The sequence below is a fragment of the Magallana gigas genome, chromosome 3, assembly GCF_963853765.1.
Source record: "Magallana gigas chromosome 3, xbMagGiga1.1, whole genome shotgun sequence".
Taxonomy (NCBI): domain Eukaryota; kingdom Metazoa; phylum Mollusca; class Bivalvia; order Ostreida; family Ostreidae; genus Magallana; species Magallana gigas.
The window spans coordinates 40,447,717-40,467,482 of NC_088855.1; the positions used below are offsets into that span (position 1 = coordinate 40,447,717).

The 19,766-nt window shown below is 32.5% G+C and overlaps 2 protein-coding genes across 4 annotated transcripts in view; both read right to left on the reverse strand.

Annotated features, from left to right (window-relative positions):
- Nucleotides 1-10,842, reverse strand: part of LOC105330142 (calponin homology domain-containing protein DDB_G0272472) — a 31,474-nt gene extending 20,632 nt beyond the window's left edge. For 2 of the 3 annotated variants that reach the window (XM_066079769.1, XM_011431739.4), the window contains exons 1-12: nt 10,646-10,842; nt 7,758-7,820; nt 6,814-6,952; nt 6,408-6,501; nt 5,706-5,865; nt 5,204-5,239; nt 4,943-5,030; nt 3,430-3,544; nt 3,153-3,188; nt 1,489-1,641; nt 755-1,194; nt 61-251 (exon numbers count right to left, since the gene is read on the reverse strand). In XM_066079769.1, coding sequence (XP_065935841.1) covers nt 61-251; nt 755-1,194; nt 1,489-1,641; nt 3,153-3,188; nt 3,430-3,544; nt 4,943-5,030; nt 5,204-5,239; nt 5,706-5,865; nt 6,408-6,501; nt 6,814-6,952; nt 7,758-7,820; nt 10,646-10,745 — 1,615 coding nt within the window. In that variant the 5' untranslated portion in view covers nt 10,746-10,842. The remainder of the gene's footprint in view (nt 1-60; nt 252-754; nt 1,195-1,488; nt 1,642-3,152; nt 3,189-3,429; nt 3,545-4,942; nt 5,031-5,203; nt 5,240-5,705; nt 5,866-6,407; nt 6,502-6,813; nt 6,953-7,757; nt 7,821-10,645) is intronic. The other variant, XM_020068037.3, reaches the window with a different exon arrangement.
- Nucleotides 10,843-13,115: 2,273 nt separating this feature from the next.
- Nucleotides 13,116-19,676, reverse strand: LOC105330141 (ubiquitin-conjugating enzyme E2 G1). Its single transcript, XM_011431736.4, has 6 exons — nt 19,527-19,676; nt 17,666-17,768; nt 16,974-17,071; nt 16,397-16,575; nt 14,797-14,888; nt 13,116-14,484 (listed from the first exon to the last, which is right to left on the reverse strand). The coding sequence occupies exons 1-5, from the start codon at nt 19,570-19,572 to the stop codon at nt 14,808-14,810; spliced, it is 507 nt and encodes a 168-aa protein (XP_011430038.1). The 5' UTR covers nt 19,573-19,676; the 3' UTR covers nt 13,116-14,484; nt 14,797-14,807.
- Nucleotides 19,677-19,766: the final 90 nt, after the last annotated feature.

A 19,766-nucleotide genomic window follows, 5' to 3' on the forward strand; every position in this document is an offset into this window, starting at 1 on the left:
GGGAAATTCTGAGTGGTTTAATCATATACCAAGCCCCAGCAAGACACATATTCAGGGTACCTCTGACTGGCAAGGAAGTAGCCATAGTAACAGGAACCTTGGCCTCAGTTTCATCTTGCTGGAATTCATGAGCTCGACGGTGGTAAGTTGGGTCAATGGCGGCCGCAATGTTGAATGGCATTGGATTACTGACAGCATAATGGTTCTCTTCTGGTGGTCGGGAGGAGACTCGCTGTTGCTGTGGGGGTGGTCTGAAGAGAGAATATGCACAACTAGAATATTCTTTGGTAATTTTCTAACAAATACAAGTACATTTTATAATAAAATTTTTGAAATATACAGGTACTTTTAATTAAATTCTCCAAAGATGAAATTAACTGAAAAATGATGTTTCCTTGTGTGGTGTCACGTGAAATTGACCGAAATATTTCATCATACAAGGTAAAATAACAAAAATTGGAAAAAGATTTTATATTCAATATTGTAACAAAAAACGCACAATTCATTGAAGAGAAATTACATTTTACATATAATTTAAATATATTTATTGAAATTCAAATGGATTGGGTAACAATCAAAGCCAATGTAAAACCTCTCCTAAAATTACTTTTTATCACATTGGACATCCTACATTAATTTTTTACCACATATAAATATTCTACATGTATAACTGGTATATAAACATGTACCATTATATTTCAAACCTTTATCAAATAGAAATGATTATGATTTCCTTATCTAGTTTTGAAATTACCTGTAAGGTATTTCCTCGTCACTATGGTAACTACCAGGTGGGGAGGGAGAAGGAACATGGTCACTGTGGTCAGATCTGTCAGACTGCACCCTCCTCCGGGGTGGAGGACCTTGAGATTCCATCACCGAGTTTTCAAGCCACCTTTCTACGTTCCGAACACTGTGATCTCCACGAGGAGGCAGCCTCTGGTCCATCCTGGGAACACCCTGGGTACTATTGGATCTGTGGGAGGAGCTGTGGGCCCCCTGGGAGGAATGTGCACTGGTATTGTAGTTATCAGGACTTCTCTGCTGTCCAGAGTTATCCGCTGGTCCATTGTTCAGAGATTGCAGAAAACTGTCCCTACGCAGCCTATGGTGGTCGTGTGACCTTTGAATAGGAATATCTGACCTCTGACCGGGTAAATCAGGTAGTGGTCGAGTTGCAGGGTTTGTCACTTGCTAAAATGTAATGCAATAATTAGTAATACATGAACATCTATTAGATTATCATTTATCCCACAAAATATTGGTTTCTATGAATATTTCTTCATCAATATTTGTTAAAAAATCTCCAATGAATGTGCATCCCATTTCGATCTTTTTAACGGAATATTGTTCTTAAGAGTATTAAAAATGATCATGATGTAAAGCGTGTAAGTAGTACATCTGCTGACTGGCTCACACGTATGTTTTATAAATCACCAAGGTAAGGGTAAGGTAGAGGGAAAGGTATGATTTGAGGTATAACTTCACCTGTTGTCTGCTCTTTTCTTCCTGCTCTTTCTTCTTCTTCTCTTTGGCCTTTTTTAGTTTGATTTTTTCCTGTTCCTGGATGATTTTGGCAAGCCTCTCATCTTGTTCTTCTATTTCTCTAAGTTTGTTGCGGTCGACTTCAGCTTTGTTTCTCTGAAAGCAAGTTAAATAGCTATACATATATGTGCCTCAATCAAGCATCCAGCAAAGAATTACTAAAGAATTTTTTCTAATGTGATTGATGAAAAGAGATTTAAAGAAATTTGTTCATTTTAATTCCTAACATCATATCGGTATTAAATAAACAAGAGATGTTTGTAAAACACTTATGCCCCCCTCCTTTGGAAACATCCACAAAGAAAATGAACGTAAACTGCAAATAACTGGAATTTTTCCATGTCCAAGGGCCATAACTCTGTCAAAAATTGCTCGATCGTACCCAATATCAAACTTGACCTAGATATTATCATGATAAACCTGTATACCAAATTTCATTCCAATATGTTAATCCTCTGCGAAGAAAATGAGCGGAAACTGCAAATAACTGGAATTTTTCTACGTCCAAAGGCCATAACTCTGTCGAAAATTTTCCTAGGTCCTAGGGCCATAACTCTGTCGAAAATTGCCCATTCGTACTCAATATCAATCTTGACCTAGATATCATCATGATAAACCTGTATATCAAATTTCATTTCAATATGTTTATCCTCTGCAAAGAAAATGAGCGGAAACTGCCAATAGCTAGAATTTTTCTACGTCAAAGGGCCATAACTTTGTCGAAAATTGCTCGATCGTACCCAATATCAAACTTGACCTAGATATTATCCTGATAAACCTGTATACCAAATTTCATTTCAACATGTTCATCCTCTGCGAAGAAAATGAACGGAAACTGTTGGTGGACCAACCGACAAACAGCAGCAAAGCAATATGCCCTCCCTTCTTCGAAGGGGGGCATAAAAATTTAGGTGAACTGGAAATTTTAAATCAATTGATCATTTTGATTCATTTCAAATGTTTACCATAATAATATATTTGCATTTCCATTGTTCTTTCCCACTGTAAGCCCATACGGAGGAGCTGCAATTATTTCTCTATAATCGCAATTGCTCTGTCTGTATACTATGACGTCATAAAGGTGTAACGTTATATTCTTTCCATGACGTTATAGATTAAACCACTATACGATACAACATGTGTTTTTCTCCAAGTCCATTAAAATTAACGTATTTAATATTAAAACATGTTTTTGATAACATTTTAAAGGAATTACTGTTATAACATATCATTGATTCTGTTAACAAATCTATGTGAATAAAAAAGATACATTACAAAGTCTGAATGTTTACTTTTGATGTAATAGCTAAATGTCAAGGTCTAGGCTAATACAGGGTATTTGCAAGTGGTAAAATGCAAATATAAGTAATAAACAACGATTATTTAGTGAACATGGCGTTTTGAATAGCAACTGCTCTGCTGGCATATTTTCCATGATGCGCGCTAGCGCATCATGGAATATGCCAACAGAGCAATTGCTATTCATAACGCCATGTTCACTAAATAACGTTGTTTATTTCTTAAATGTAAACAAACTACCAAGTATATCCTTTAAGATAGGATTTTCTAATTGTCCTTAACAGTTAAGTTTCCCAATCTGTACATACCTTATGTTCTTGTTCTTGCAACAAACGAGCCAATTCCTACAACGATGATAAAAAAAATGCTAAGTTTATCCATAACAATATACATACACAAACATCGATATCTGTTTTCATTTATGTTACAAACAAAATCCTGTACATTTTATTTAATATCTTACTATAAAACTAAGGGCAATTTTCTTCTTCTTCAAATTTACCATCAATTCATTTATACAATCATACAGTATTGAAAATCGTACAAACTGAAACTGTTTATTTTTCTAGTTACTACTATACCAACCTCATCAGCCGTCTCTTGGATAAATCTCTTCTGTTGTTCATCCATGTGATCAGGAAGCTGTGGGTAAAAGTCAGAGAAATCCCCGTCATCCTCGATTCTTCCTGTGTGGGTTACTCTGTGGACAACGAAGAAAAGAAACCAATCAGTGACATAACACAGAAAATGGACATCCAAAAACTGTACTTTAATAAGTCATGTTTGTGGCTTTAGTTGACATTTGAGAAGACTGTATCAGTCAGCACATTTTTTTTTCATAAAAAATTATGGTTTTTTTTTCCTCTTTAAAAAAAAGTACAAATACTTTAACAGAATACATATACATGGATATAAGAAAGCGTTCGTGCAAATTTAGTACAGTGTTTCCAGTTTACAATAGAAATTTTAATCTTAAGATTTCTTCAAATTCTGGAGTTTTCTTTGTTCATTTTTACATTATCTCTATACTAATGAATTAATACGAAGTTAAAATTGGTTATTATCAGTGTTTCCTTCAATTTGTCACATTTATGAGCACTAATTATGTCCTGTATATAAAGAAATGATTTTACCTGAATACAAAGCTATTATTTACTTATGGCAGAAGGAAATATCCTAGAGAGCCATACAAGTCAGATATTAGTAGTATATATTGTATTTCTTACATTACAGTCCATGTCATGTACAATGTATATCTATTCAGTAACTACCGGTATTTAATTTGATTATGCTAGCACATGTAAAAACTAAATAAATAAGTATGAAACAATTCTCAGTGATGCTTTGTAATCCATTCAAATATCTTAAAATTAAAAAAAAAATGCCATTTAGACATAAAAATTAATTCTAAAACAGAAAATGGAGTAAACATACATGTATATTTGCAATATGGAATGACCATTACAAAAAAACAAACCAAAGAGCTAGATGTAGACATACATAGTAGCATGCCAAGGATAAAACGAATCAGTCTTAGAACTTTATTAGCAGCTTCATACATTACTTCAAATCTGAAGCAAACATTCTCAGATTTTTTAATTGTCTATGTCAATTGAATTTCTACATCAAGACCGTAATATTGCCAGTTCTAAGACTGTAGAACTCCAAATACAACTATCCAGTAGCAGCACATTCGTTCACACTTTGCCCCTTTGCTTTTGATTTACCTTACACTTCCAATTCTATTCAAAATGTACATTACATGATACATTCGATTTTATTTCTGAAATGAAACATTGCAGTCTATCAACAGTTTCCTGATGTCAGACAGTTAAAACTTGTTTAAGAAAACATAGATAATAAGGAAACTTAATCCTTTTTTCAAAATACATAAACTACATTTTTATCAAACGTTAACTTCTACAAAAATATCATTGACATTTATCAATCTTTCTCTCAAACAGTGTTCTAAATTCCTTTATTAATAGAGGAAAGTCAACTTTTTTAAGTGCACACAACTTGAACAACTTAAAAGGAGAGAAAATGTTATTCTGACATGAGCACACTTTGAATTTGCCTTAACTATCTGTTATCTGACCTGGAATGGTGGATATTTTGGGCCTGTCTGTCTACAGCTCCATTGTTTAGTCTAATTTCCCTCATAGCGTGGTTCGCACTCTCAACATCTAAAACAAGGAAACCAAGTTTACCATTAGGATCATCAGAAACTTTGTGCAGTAGATGTTAATTTATACCCAATGAAAAATGTTTTTCCTCCACTGCTGAATGATTCACCAATTTCTGTTCTTGTTTTTGCATCAGTAAAGTTATACAATAGGCTCTTGGCCACATTGCCTACCTGGGGTATGTGGCATTTCCTGACCCAAGCGAGCATCTAGTTAAAACAAGTGCACAACAATTAGACAAAAACCATGCTTAGCTACATACTAAATATATATACACAGTAAACCAAGTGTTATAAGCAAAACTTATTAATGTCAAATGACCAGTGGAAAACTAATTCCTGACAATTAATTTATGCAAGCAGGCAGTTATTTTATCTATTTCAAATACATGTAAATCATTCTTTTAACAACAGGTTAGTGACTAGCTCCCAAACATTGCACATACTTATTACATACATCTAAAACTTGGTTTACAGTATGTGGCAATCAATTTATTTTTTAATTATATCTTTAGCGCTTATTTCTGTTTAGGATTTTTTAACCCACTTTATGGCTTTCCATTATCCCAAGAGATTACAGGGAATTTCCATGCACCTCCACAGAGTTGTTACCTGATGGGAGGGACCAATCCACTACCCCTACCTCCAAAGAATAGATACAGATGGTTATACACACCTGGTGGTAAGGCCCGAGCCACTAGCCCTGCCTCCTCAGAATGATGCTGTAGTTGCTTTTCTAAAATCTCCCGCTCTTTCTTCAGTTCCTTTATCCTTTTCTTTTCCATGTACTTTGCATACCGCTCTTGTTCCTTTTCAAATGCCTTTCTTGCAAGTTCCTTGTGAGAAATCATCAAATTATGGCAAGCATTCCAAACATTTTCTTTCATGAACTTGTTAAAAGTTTTGAATAATCAACTTGGTTTACCAGTACTTGAGAGCATAAACATGCATTTATAAGTAAAATATGTATAAAAGAAAAAAAAATATTTTTACCATCTAAATGATCAAACATATACAAATTATGGTTACTTTTGTACATAATACATGTGGTGTGTTGCATTTACAACATGTTAACTTTTTTGCTACCATTGTTGTTTGAAAGCATAGTTTGTATACTGTTCATACCCATTCTCTCTCTCTCCCTCTCTCCCCTCTCCTCTCTCTCTCTCTCTCTCTCTCTCTCTCTCTCTCCCACACAAAACAAAACTGTACTTTAACAAGTGATTCTCAAATGCGTCAAAAGTAGACCTTTATTTTTTCATCATTTTGAAAAAAGCTATTAAAATACTGAGAGATCTCTACTTTCTTCACATTTTATCTAGCATAGTTTGTTGTTCTGATTGTCACCAGTGAGTACATGCATAAGACTGATTGTTACCTCATCATGAAGTTCTCTCTGTCTTTTCACAGCAACATCTTCACCCATAAGGTCTTGTTCTAGTCTCCGAGCTATTTCTGCATCTTCCTCAGCTCTGAAGCAAGTATTTAAAGTTCATAAATACAAAGCATGACAACTAATACATGTAAATGTATATAGATCTTTCAAGGCAAAATATTCATGAGAACATTTGTTGGATATTTGCGGAAGTAACTGTAAAGCTGCAGTTCCATTCAACGGTTCAGGGAAAAAAAATTCCAGCTATCATACCAATATTAATAAATATGTACATGTACTATCAATGAAAAAGAGCAAAATTAAATAAAATACAAATCATGAAAAAACCTGAAGAACTGTAAAATATAAATCACATACCATGTGTTCTAACACAACACCAGTGACTTACTGAACATTCAGGGCCTGTAACTCCTGATATCTCTCCTCCTGTTGTTGCCTCTCTTCGTCACTCTGTACCACTCGGGCCACTGGAATATCATCTCGAACTGTTCTCCTGTTGAATCTGTTTAAACCATAGTGTCTCTCAACTGAAATGAACCAATGAAAGGAAAATTGACACTGTCGTCACCTTGTATATCATTATTCTGTTACAGGTACACTTGAAGCATGATGAGTCATGTCATGATCCTCGGAGGAACCCGAAGTGTTGTTTGGTGTTTTAATTTGCAAGAAGAATTCATTCAATAGTAATGGCTTAATTTCTCATGCTACTTTATTCCACTCATAAAATCAAGTAGAATTGACAAATGACTTATGATAGTACAATACACAACACTGTATATATCATGAATGAGGGATACATAATGTACACTGTACTTTATGATTCATTTAAGGAGCAGCCATTCCCACTTCAGCTGATAATCATGATGGCTTCAATTCTCACAGTGCCAAATTATCACACACTAGATTTTTTGGTTCTCACAACCAAAAATTTTGCCTTCTCACAGCCCATTTATTTTGAAATGCTTTTCCTTGTTGATTAAAATGTACTGTATTAAAAATTTTTGCGAGGTTCGCGAGAGCCTCGTTGTCATGAATGTTTCTCGCTGCAAACCAGCCTTTGTTATATGGTTGTCATAACAAGCTATGGATAAGGCATGGCATTGAAAATTACTCATAGCATACCATTTTATCCCCAGTAAATAGCAAAATAAAGTTGTCACAAATTAAAGTTGGTTTACAGTATCTCAGTAGTGACAGTGACTACTGATAACAATAGTTATGGAGACAAAGATGATATCCAAAAGGAATATTATTGGATTTGTACATGACTTGAGCTTTAATCTCATGCTTGCTTACAATTATGATAACAAATTAACACGCTTGACTTACATTCTTCATTTTGTTCTTGGTAAGCAATGGCTCCGTCTTCATGGATCATAAACTCTTGGCGAACTGCAAATCAAAAGAAATTAAAAACCAATTGAAGAAAATCAGTTAAATCAGTGGAAATTCTTATTAAAGTTCAGTCGAAGGTTTCAATATCAATCAGTGTTAAATGTATAAGGAATTTAGAAAAAACACAAAATTTGAAAAACACTTGAGGTTTTTTTTTAATAATAACTTCATCTGGATTTAGCTTACACAGTGAAAACAAAATCCTTGGTTTCTGTTTCTGACAGACACAACAGTTTCTTACATGGAAAAATATGGTAAACCTTAAAATAATTCAGTTAATTGATATCAAATTAAACTAGTACCAAATGAATTTCAAAATCTAAAAATTTTGATAAGTTTTTGGAACATCTTAAACAAAGGTAGATGTCTTTTATTATATCATATATCTTTCAAATGCTGAATCAATAAATTGGCATTTGCCGCATTGCAGAAAATGGTTTTAAACAAATTTCTACAATGCCTTAAATGCTCACTAGTAATAACCCAGCTCTGATGTGAATATATATACCAAATAAGCAGAGTTGACATTTAACAGGAAGTTGATGTCTGATTGGTAAAAAATAAATCTAACCATATGGTATGCCTGAGCAAAGAGTGTGTTAAAATTTAAAGCACCTGTGATGAAAAGTTGCTGGGAAATCTTAGACGAAAATAATGTTTGAAAATTTAGACTAAAAATAATCAAAGTCTTCATTTAGCAGGAAGTTGACTTTAGAATGGTACTAAAACGGATCCAACCATATGGTATGCCTAAAACTGTGTTAAAATTTCAAACACCTGCGATGAATAGTTGCTGTGAAGATTGACAGATAGACATACATGGGTAAAACAGTATATAAATGTAAAAAGTATAAAAAATGTATTTATATAAAAGGTAAAATCAGTAACACAAATAAAACAAACAAATTGTATCACTTTATGACCACATCTCAAAACTAACAAAGAATATCAAAATGATTTAAGTATGATGAAAGACTTAAGACTGAAATGATGATACAACTATATTAAAAAGATGTGGTTAGGTGTTTATGACAAAAAGAAAACATCAATTTTCTCCAACTCTAAACAAAAATAGCTCATAAAAATATCTTTAAAAGACTTAAGGTCTGATGACACATTCCTCGGGTATCTTTTTTGTATCTCCTCGTAATAAAGAGTTCAAATAAAAATTATTATTTTTATAATTATTTAAAAATGATTAAAATTTACTTGTACATGGTATTATGCCTAGATGGCTGAGTGATTATAGTTGTGGCCGCTCACTGCCAAGTAAGTTTTTGAGGTTGTGAGTTTAAAGCCTGTCCCCGGCCAAGATAGAGTTCCACTATGGTGTTTTGCTGTGCTGTATATTTATTTACTTTTATATCAGCAATTCAAGATCATTTAGGGAATTACATACTCTAGTATTTTAGCAGAAATGCCTGGTAAAGTATTCTAATTTTTTCCAAGAAAGCTTGTCAAATTAGTAGTAAACCATTAACAAATTCCTGAAAAAAATTATATAAAATCGAGGAACGTGTCGTCTGACCTTAAATGGTATCTTTTAGTCAATGTGATAAACAAACAATTTTGTAAAGGTGGTCTAAGTTAAACAGATTTAAAAGTATTATAAAAACATGCATGCATAAGAATACAAACATGTATGTCAGTTGAACTGATCTTATCTACTTTTTAATGAATTTTTATTATTTCCTCCTCTAAAAAAACTCTGAGCTTTATTGTCACACGCACAAAATTTAGCTATTCAAATATAATAGGCAATGATACAAATGAGCAACTAGCTGTAAAATGGATTTTTTCCTCATTTAATAAAGGCATTTAGTAGGTTTTATGTAACGATCTGGTAATCAGTTTTAAACATGCTCTAACATTTGAAACTACAAGAATTCAAATAAGCAAAAATTTTGAAAATCAGAAGGTACAGAACAACAAATAAATGTAAACTAAAGCAGCCATCCATTAATACAGTCATTTTTTTCAAATGCATGAAAAAAAGAAAACTTATTGTTCTGTGAAATTTCTGTCATTATGTCTTATGTCACACATCCTCCAGTATACTCTTGGATAATGCTTGGATTCTCTATCACTTTGGAACAAGTCTTTTTGTATTAATAAACAAAATTGTACTCTTTTAGTTTTAGATAAATTTAGATCTATATATCTAGATCTATCCTTCATAAAATGAACACAACTCTTGCAAAGGAATTACAAATGACTCTAAAATCACCTATGCTGGGCTTATATCTTCTAGTATATTTATATTAATTATATTTAATCACTTAATATATACTATAGTAAAAGTTTTTTACCTCAGGTTATGTAGGACCATACCAATTTTATTTTGTGTTTGATTAGAATGTGAAATTCTAAAAGGAAAATGACCGCTGAACGAATAGCCATGATTAAATGAATAGTTGAATTTTATTAATGCAAATAAATCTGAGCTGATTTTATGTTACTGATCGATGCTAAGTCAAGTCAGGACAGCACAATTATCACAAATGGCATTTTGGTTTGTCACATGAGGCATGTAAAAAAATAGTAAAGTAAACACCCTCTTTTGGCAAGGGTTCTGTTTACTAACGAGAAACTCGCCTTTTTACTGCAGGCCAAAGGTGACTCAGAGTAAACAGGTAAACAATTGCTATTCTTGTTCATTCACTCGATATACAACTCTTAGATTACTTTGAATACAACCCGATCTTGCCCACAAAAACCCATGTTTTCCATTTGCTCGAAAAAGTACTATTTCTATTTTATGAAAATAGAAAAATCATTCTCAAAATGTAGTCAAAAAAAATTATCTTTGGTTCAGGAATTACCTTTTGCCACTTTCCCTCTCTGTGGCATTGTTCCTTGGTCCTGACAGTCTGGGTCAGACATATGTGCTGACCTTATTCGAAAATTCACATCATTCTGCATTTTCTGTCATAATTTCTCCACTTGACATAAGTGAAGTTTTCCTGAAGCTATTTCTGTTACTTCTTTCACAAACCGGAAATCATAGAATCAAACCGGATGTGACTAAAAAATGGGTTGACTAATAACCAGAAAAGGGCATTATTAATCTATTATAAATATTGGTAAACCGTAAATACATTATTTAAACTTGGTTTAAATACTCAGGCTTATATATGTTTAATATAATCAATGACAACAGCAGGAAGACGTGGTTTCCGAGTATTTAACAATTTTAATAATACCAGCAAATCTTATGAATTACTGCATGTTACATGTAATACACATGCAGACCCTTTACTGTGTTAAAATTAAACAGTCTAAATGAATCATGTAAATCCAGCCCTTGTTAATTTACTGTTTAATGAAGTGAAATAAAAGGTTTTAGTCTGACTGGGAAAATAAATTTCAACAAAAACAGTTGACTAACTACAGTAGTAAAACACAACTAAACGAACTACTTAAGTACTTGGAAACTTCCTAAAATGTATATTGTTTGACGAGGTCAATATTGAAGAAACTTTATAAACACTGTCATTATTCAACAAAGGTCATATAGTTGTCCATGTACTTAAATGTCTTTAATTATATTATTTAATAGTGATCATCATTTTGATAACAATTTTTTTAGTTATTCAACCGGATTTAATCATCATGTAAACTACTTCTCATTTCGTACACTTTGAGTACATATCAAATTTTATCTTTTAAATGAACTCCTAAAGATTCTCCGAAATAAATATATATATCTATATATTATAATTTATATCATATAAAGATACATTTTACATTTATGTTTAAATAGTGAAATACATACTTTTTTTTAAAAATTACTGTTAAATTCATTAATGACTGCTTTGAACACAGTTATTGGAAGAAGAAGTTGTCAATTAGTCTAAGGAAATGTAAAACTGATCTATATAGATCAGTAAAAATATAAATACGTGTACTAGCTGTACGTACATGCAGTTATTGTACCAGGTAAACATAAAATGATGTTACTGTATATCCATTGGGCCTTTGCCAATTATTGTAATTGTGTTTGTGCCAATAAAATATTTTTATTTGTATTAATTAACATGAAAATGTATATACTTAAGAATTTTTTAAAAGTTAGCATGTACGAGGGTCAATCAGAAAATACGAAGACAATGTGGCTGTCTATCATATATTTTTCATGAAAGTCATACTTAACAGATTAATCTGTGCACCAACGCTTATGTTATTGATTTGCGAAGTTTTAGTTCATTTGATGACACGGTATTTTTGTTACCCCTTTTTAAAAACAACATGTTTTGTCCCCACGGCGCACGGTGATGTTCAAAACATGACGTCAAGATTAAACACGCACAGTTTATAGATATGCCCCGTCTTTATGTCACGGTTAGTCTCTTGTGACTTTCTCCTTACAATTTAAAATGGCACTGAACCACTTAACAGCTTATTTGCACACATTTGTTCCAGAATCATGAGTTAGTTCTTCAAAGTTTTTATTTTCTAACCGTGTATCTCTTAGTTTACAGTAAGGATAACCCTGAACGTCGATTGACGTTACTTACTTTTTGACCAAATATTTACAGATATTCTACTCTCTTTCCGGACTGTTTTATATTCAAAATACACTTACCACCACCCCCACAAAATTTATTACACTTAAACACAAACTTGCAAATAATTGTTGACTTTTTTTTTGCACCATTGAGCATTTTCACAGCGTTTGTCGGCTTTTTCCTGGGGTAATTCCGTTTTGTTTGTACCTCTCGTTGCGCCGTGACGTCCGGCGACGTCGATATTTTTAGTCAATTCTAAAGAGGACTATCTGTCTTTAGTAACTAATATCTGTTTGACAAAACAATATATCCCGCCATTATTTGGAACATAGAATACCATGACAAAACTTCATTTGAGGTTTCAATATTATTTGGTTTTAAGCCCAATTTATAGAGATATTACTTTCAACATTATATGGTTAATTGTTGACATACCACAAATTTTGATCGTGCGCCGTGACCTCATTTTTGCAGGAATAGATTCTTAAAAATTCTTAGAAATAAAGGAATTTCTTCACTTTTTTTCTTGCAAATTGTTTGAAACTATTGCTAAATTATGTCTACCAAATTTAGTAATGATATGACGTTAAGTAACATAGCTATGACAAAAGTCTTGGTATTTTTTGATTGACCCTCGTATGACTTTGTGTTCTTTTACCTTCATGTATTACACGTAGTACTGTTAAATATGAATAATGAATTGTCGTTAAAGTCTATGTTAACAACCCAATGAAATTTATTTTCTTGTGCACATTTTATAAATAAGAATAACTACACATACATGTCAATTTTTACAACACAGGAATTTATTTACCTGAGACAAATATAACTGACATACAATATTCATTCAAAACAAGTGCCCTGAATTTGATGGTAAGCAAACTCCACAGACACATAAAAACCAAGTTTCAAAACTGCTGCATTCTTTTGCGGTTTCCAAATTTATGAATCCCTTATAATTTCATTAAAATAAATTGTGATACTTTTTTCTCACCTTAATTATATCTTTATCCACCAACTTGAGTTCAAAACCAGAATATATTTATGTATGTACATATAAGTATGCTTCCAATTCAGAATAACAGGAACAATTTGAAGCAAATACACATATACACAAATGAATAATAAATATTACAGGAACAAAGAATATAATAATATGTTGCAGGCTTTACTTGTATCTGTACAGAAAATATGCATACTTTGGAATACTACACAATATAATTATGAAGTAATAACAAATGCAATTTTACAAGATCTAAATGAATTGAAAAATAAGTGAAAAGAAGAACAGAAAGACACTTAAAAGACCTTCAAACACATTAGTTGGCAATAGTCCAAATAAAGCACTATATTTATGATAAAATCACAGTTCTGCTTTAGTTTGATATCCTCTTATTTGTTTTCAGTAGCTTTTTATTAATTCTCAGATGTAACGGATGTTTTGTTGTTTTCAACAGAAAAAAATAAATAGAAAGATTAACATTCACACTGTCAACATTTCCATACAAATACCAAGTCCAAAATATTTTGAAAAATGAGGTTAAATTTGTCCCTCTTCATTTCACATAATAGTACATGAGGTACTTCCAAGATGAATAAGTAATAAGGTAGTTTTAAAACAAATCTTTCAGACATTCCTATTCAACTCAATCTTTTAGCACTTGCAAAACTCTCACATCAAGTACACCCATATTGTAAATTTTTGTGCATTATCAATATATGTCACATGGTGCCAACTGGCAATGTATTTCATACAGACCAGTGCATAAAACAGACTTGAATTTTGATTACTGTCTTCTTTTGTAATGAAAATGTACTTATGTACTTTCATCATTATTAAACATTTCTCTCCTTTGACAATCAAACAACATCTGCATATTTTGCTACAATTTCTTTATATCTCTTTAAAATGTTGAGACCTCCAATTTTTATCCAATATCTAACCAGTATTTTAAGAAAAAAAATCCACAAAGCTAGACACTCCAAAACAAAACTTTCACACTATGAACAATGCCACCATGCTGTTTGAAATATGTTTTGCATATTAAGAATGGTATTGAACTTAATTCTGTGTGAAATAAGTTATCAACTCTCCATAAAGTCTTCATGAAACAGGAAATGATCACAGGGATGGTAATAGTTCTGATGAGAAGCTGAAAACAAAAACAGATTTTCAAATCAAATTTTCAATACAAATGACAGTAAAATGAAAATTAAAGTACCGGTACATGTACTGATAAACATGGGGCTAATATAATCAGTTTCAAATTTACATACAAAAACAATAGTTTACTTGGAAGTTCATCTACTGTCAAATTCTTTAACAACTAAATTTCATCTTACAAATATAAGTATTTACTTTGTCTCTACAACTATTACGTTGCCCCAAATGAAAAAAGAAGTGCAAAACTATCATCATATACCAGACAGGGTGTTTACTGATATATGTATACCATTATATGTACCTGAGTGTATTCTATAAGAAGTCATCCTGACTTTTTCTGACACAACGTGCCACTCGTTTTTTGAAATCTTCTGGCTGTTCTCTCCACATTTTCTGAAAACAGATGCAATTTCATTAATTAAACATTATGGAATTACATGCATTCAAAAAATGTTTATGGGATTTAATAATGCTCATACCAGTAATTTAACAGAAATAATTCAAACAAAAACAACCATACTTTTTTTCCAAAGTAATTACTCTAAGTATGGTAACAGATCGCTACTGTAGATTCAAAGTTAAATTCGAGGAATTGATATAAGGTATAAGGAATTATTCTTTGAATATTATGAGGTAATGATTTTAAATCCTATGAAGCCCAAAGTGCTTAATGATAGGTTTGATCACACCCCGGCCATAATATTCAAATGATTCCTTATTACTTACAATTACACAATTTTTGGCAAACGTACAATTTAATATTTTTATAATTATTTTCATTTCATATAGTTATACAAACCCTGGTTGCACCCCAACAGTACATCATTGATGAAATATATTGAACTATATGTTACAAATTTGAGATTTGTAGTGTTATCACAATCACACTGGAAATTGTAAATATATCTGCTAAAATTGCAAGAAGCACCCCTTGCAGATTTTAAAATCTTGCTTTTATTTTTCTGATAGTTTTAAACTATATGAATCATCACAAACAATTTTAAACAGAGTTTGAAATTTTTTAAGCCATGAAAAATTGCTATACAGACAGCATAATTAAAGCTGACATGAATTCATAAATACGCATTATTTCCCTTTTATCTCCGACTACCGCCATATTAGTTGTCGATTTCCATTGTTCTGCTCATCGCTACACACCCCTATATAAGACCGAGAGCACTATTCATGCTTCACCGTATTACCTTGGACGAAAAGACTTGTAAAAACGCGTTTTGAACAAAAATAATATGACAACCACTGCACTGGCAAGATATATCCAATAAACGACGAAACAAGACAGACTGAAATCCAGGCGAAGATACTTCGAAAATTCCTCAATAATTGTAGACCGTTTTCCTGTGTATGTTATAACATCGCACATGCGCAAACCACACACTGTGGCAGTTCGAGCAATGTCAATTATCGCATGGATTTTAGAAATGGGGCGTTTTTGTAGGAACGGATGGAAACGTTGTTACTTTCTTGGATTTACTATCATTTAGCTACTGTGCTGGATGTAGTGTCGCCGGGGTTTTCAAGAAGATGCAGCCGTTATGCACTCTGTATGAACGACACACGTGTTTGATGTGCATGCGAAGTAAGGCAGCACTGTCTGTGCAAAATAATACGTATACCTTGGACATCCTTTCAAAGAATAAATACATTTTGTATTTCATTGATTGTTGTTTTCTTTATTCTTTATTACTACATTTTACTACAATGTGTAGTTCGTGCATTTAGAAGTCCGTGCAACGCGAATGCCTCGATCGGAAAGCAACTGACCGTAACTTTCTCAACCGGTATATATACCCCAGTGGCAGTAGAGGAGCGATCGAAACTAATATGGCGACCAAATACTTTTATGAATTCATGTCAGCTTTAAATAATAAAACAAAACTTACAGCTGCATCAACATTGGCTGGCGATTCATCATTAGGATCAGAAATCATGGATATAACACTGACTAAAATAGTTTCAACTGTATGCACAGGTAACCAACGTTCTGAAGCAGTTTCATATCCATATTTATCATCACCAGGTTCATGAAGGATAGATATGCACACTACTCCATCAGGACCAACTGTAAAAATAAAGGAATGAATTTTTTTGGTTCAAAGTTCTACAGATATGTAGGATAAACTGCCTAACATTATAAAATGTGTTCAATACGGCAACTCTCGCCCCCATGTTTAAGGGTCATCACTATGGTTACAAGGTAAATATCAAATCTAGTACAATGACATGAAAACATAATACATTGTTTTACCAACAAATAATTTCATTCTGATTGCAATGCCTCATTTGATTGGCTAAACAAATTCAATTAAATAATATAACATAACTTACCACGTCACAATACACGCACTAAAAATGTATTAGTCTGCTTGAGGTTAATACCAGGGTACATTCAAATTTTGTACAAATTAACGTCAATTTTTAAAAATAATACAAGTATAACATAACCTGGGTCTGACTTACTGTTTGGATGCCAAATCTCTGACTTGAATACCATTTTTGGAGGCCTATGGGGGTATTCCTTAGGGAAGATAAGGTGTGCTTTAAAGAATCCTCCTTCACTGCAAATTGATCAAACAATTTTTTAACATATACATGTACTACAATATTTTTGATCCCATTTAGAGTATTTACAAATACTTAAATAATTAAAAATATTTCTTGCATAATTACTCATATATTTACATACTTATTACTTCATTTCTTTTTGCCTGTTTAAATTATTTTGTCTATGATATATGAATGATAGGCATAAAAAAAATAAATTATTAATCATAAAAATGATCATCCAACCAGCCACCTTCCCTTCAAACCTGGTTTTAAAACCCTATTCCTCATTAGTCATTTCTTATTACCGGTAATTGTGCATAATACTGTAGATTCCTAACAAAGCGCTAGATATTAATATCTGCGTAATATCGCGTAAAGCACCCCTCGCAGATTTTAAAATCTTGCCATTAATTTTTTAGAGTTAAGAACTTTAAGATATGAGGAGAAAAGCTCCGCGTTTGCTATTTTATATTCTCGCGATTTAACAGCAAAACAGCAGGATCACGGAATTAAGGACTGGTACTCGCGTAATGTAAGGAACTTACAATAATGATGCAAGGAAGATGTACAATTTCACTACATAGAGAAAAGAACTCAAGTCTTACTATGGGGTGTCTTGTGGTCCAATAATGACTACCTCCCATTTGTACAAGTCTTCATCATCTATCAGGCCTGCTGAAAATCCTTCCACTGGATTTTTGTTCAAATCTACAGAAAAGATTAAGATGGTCATGATGTATAATGGAAAAAATTATTTAATGCTTGAGCAGTCAACAGACTGTAGGTTCAATGTACAACTCTGTGTGTTCTATTGCCCGAGTCTATAAACAGCATAAAAGCTGAAACCATACTCTTTTTTTTCAGTGAAATAAACATGTTTAATAACCGTATTTAATATGTACGGAGAGCTGGGTCAGATTCATGTTTATTTCTAAAGTTCATTAAATATATTCTATCAAGTTACTTAAGATTATCACTAACATTAAAAGTTATAAGTAGGTACCCCTTAAAAAAAAAGCTACCCAAAGGGGTATCTTGATACGTTTTCATAGCAAGATAATTATCCCAAATGACAATTACAACTTTACACGTGACAAATTGTGTACACGGGTATTGGAAGGTCACATGTCAAACACAGGTGACATTTTCCAGTATCTAGCAAGCAAGAAATACAGGAAAATTGTGGCATTTATAAGCAAACAATTCAAAATACTGAAAAAACTTTTTATACATTTTATTGTCCAGTCATGATCTCATGAATGGGTAAAAAAAAAAAAACCCGCTATGATTTGCATACCACCAGTATATATCACATGTATGCATGTGCACAACAAGCATAAGATGTTGAGATAGTTGCTTATACCTATATATTCCTGGTGGTACTACAAATCGCTTGATGTTATAAAGTACCATGATCTATCCTGTCAGGATTAAGAAACATACATGTTATTCTTTCTTTGCTTTAAAATATCAATTACCAAGTTGCTGTCCTTTAAAAAAGGTCAAGGGCAAATTATACACTTTAAAAATATATTTTGATGATATTGATACTTCTACTTAAATGACTCCTTTGTTGTATCATCTAACACTGGGAATCTTTTTCAGGGCTACCTATTGGCTAGAGAAAAGGGATGTAGCACCATTTCTTTTACAGTAAATTGACTGATTAATTTGGTAAAACCCAGGAGCTTCCGGGGGCTTCGCCTGATTTGCCCCCACCAGAGCTTTAAAAGGAACATTATGTTTCTGTTCTGTTTATCAACACCTTTATAATCTCAGAACCTTTGAACTTTAAAATGTGTTCATGGTATGGAATCTCATTCTGCTTCAGATAAACGTGTGTTACCCTGGTTTCCTGGCCTACAATTCCACACAGGAACCAGCCTAGCTCATGCGCAAGCTGAATTTTTCCAATTGCATCTGGTTTTACCTTGGTTATTTATTTTGTGCATGGACCTCAGGGTCCACGCAATTAATGTTTAAATATTAAAAACAATGGTAGAGCTTAAATTTCTTCAGTATCCTTGAAATTTTACTGATTTGTTTGCATTATCATATAACGAGACAGTAACATAACACACATCATAACTAAGATAAACAATTATAGGACCGACAACTTTCAATACAAACATACCATTAAACTCGATTTCAAACTTTAAATGCTAATCAATGCACTACATTAAACATAAACTTTCATATAATTGAATCAAAAACAGTTTGGTATTATGGATACAAATTTCAAATTGTTGAATTTAAATGCCAAAATTACGTGAATCTTTAACAAATTATCAAAGATGGAATTAATGATACATTTTATCATTCTTGAATATACTAACGAAGTGAGTCGACATGGCCAAGTTGGTAGTAAGCAGTCGATACAAAGAACGGGGCTTGTTGTTAAATTCCGATATTTTGTGGCTAATTTTCTAAGAAAAAATAATTCAACCATGTTCAACATATTCTTACCAGCCAATTGTTTTCTCAATAGAAGGGCTGATTGTTCGTAAGCCATGAAAGCTAATACTAATAGTTCTCTTCAACGATGAATGCCTGGAAGTAAAGTCAGCGCAAGCGCAGTAAATGAAGCAATGCACTCAGCTGAGAGACAAGGGCAGATAATTCAACAACAATTTGGTCAATAATTGATATATTTCATATTTTAGTTTTTATATTTTAATTCATATTAGCGATTTCTTTTAAAGGACT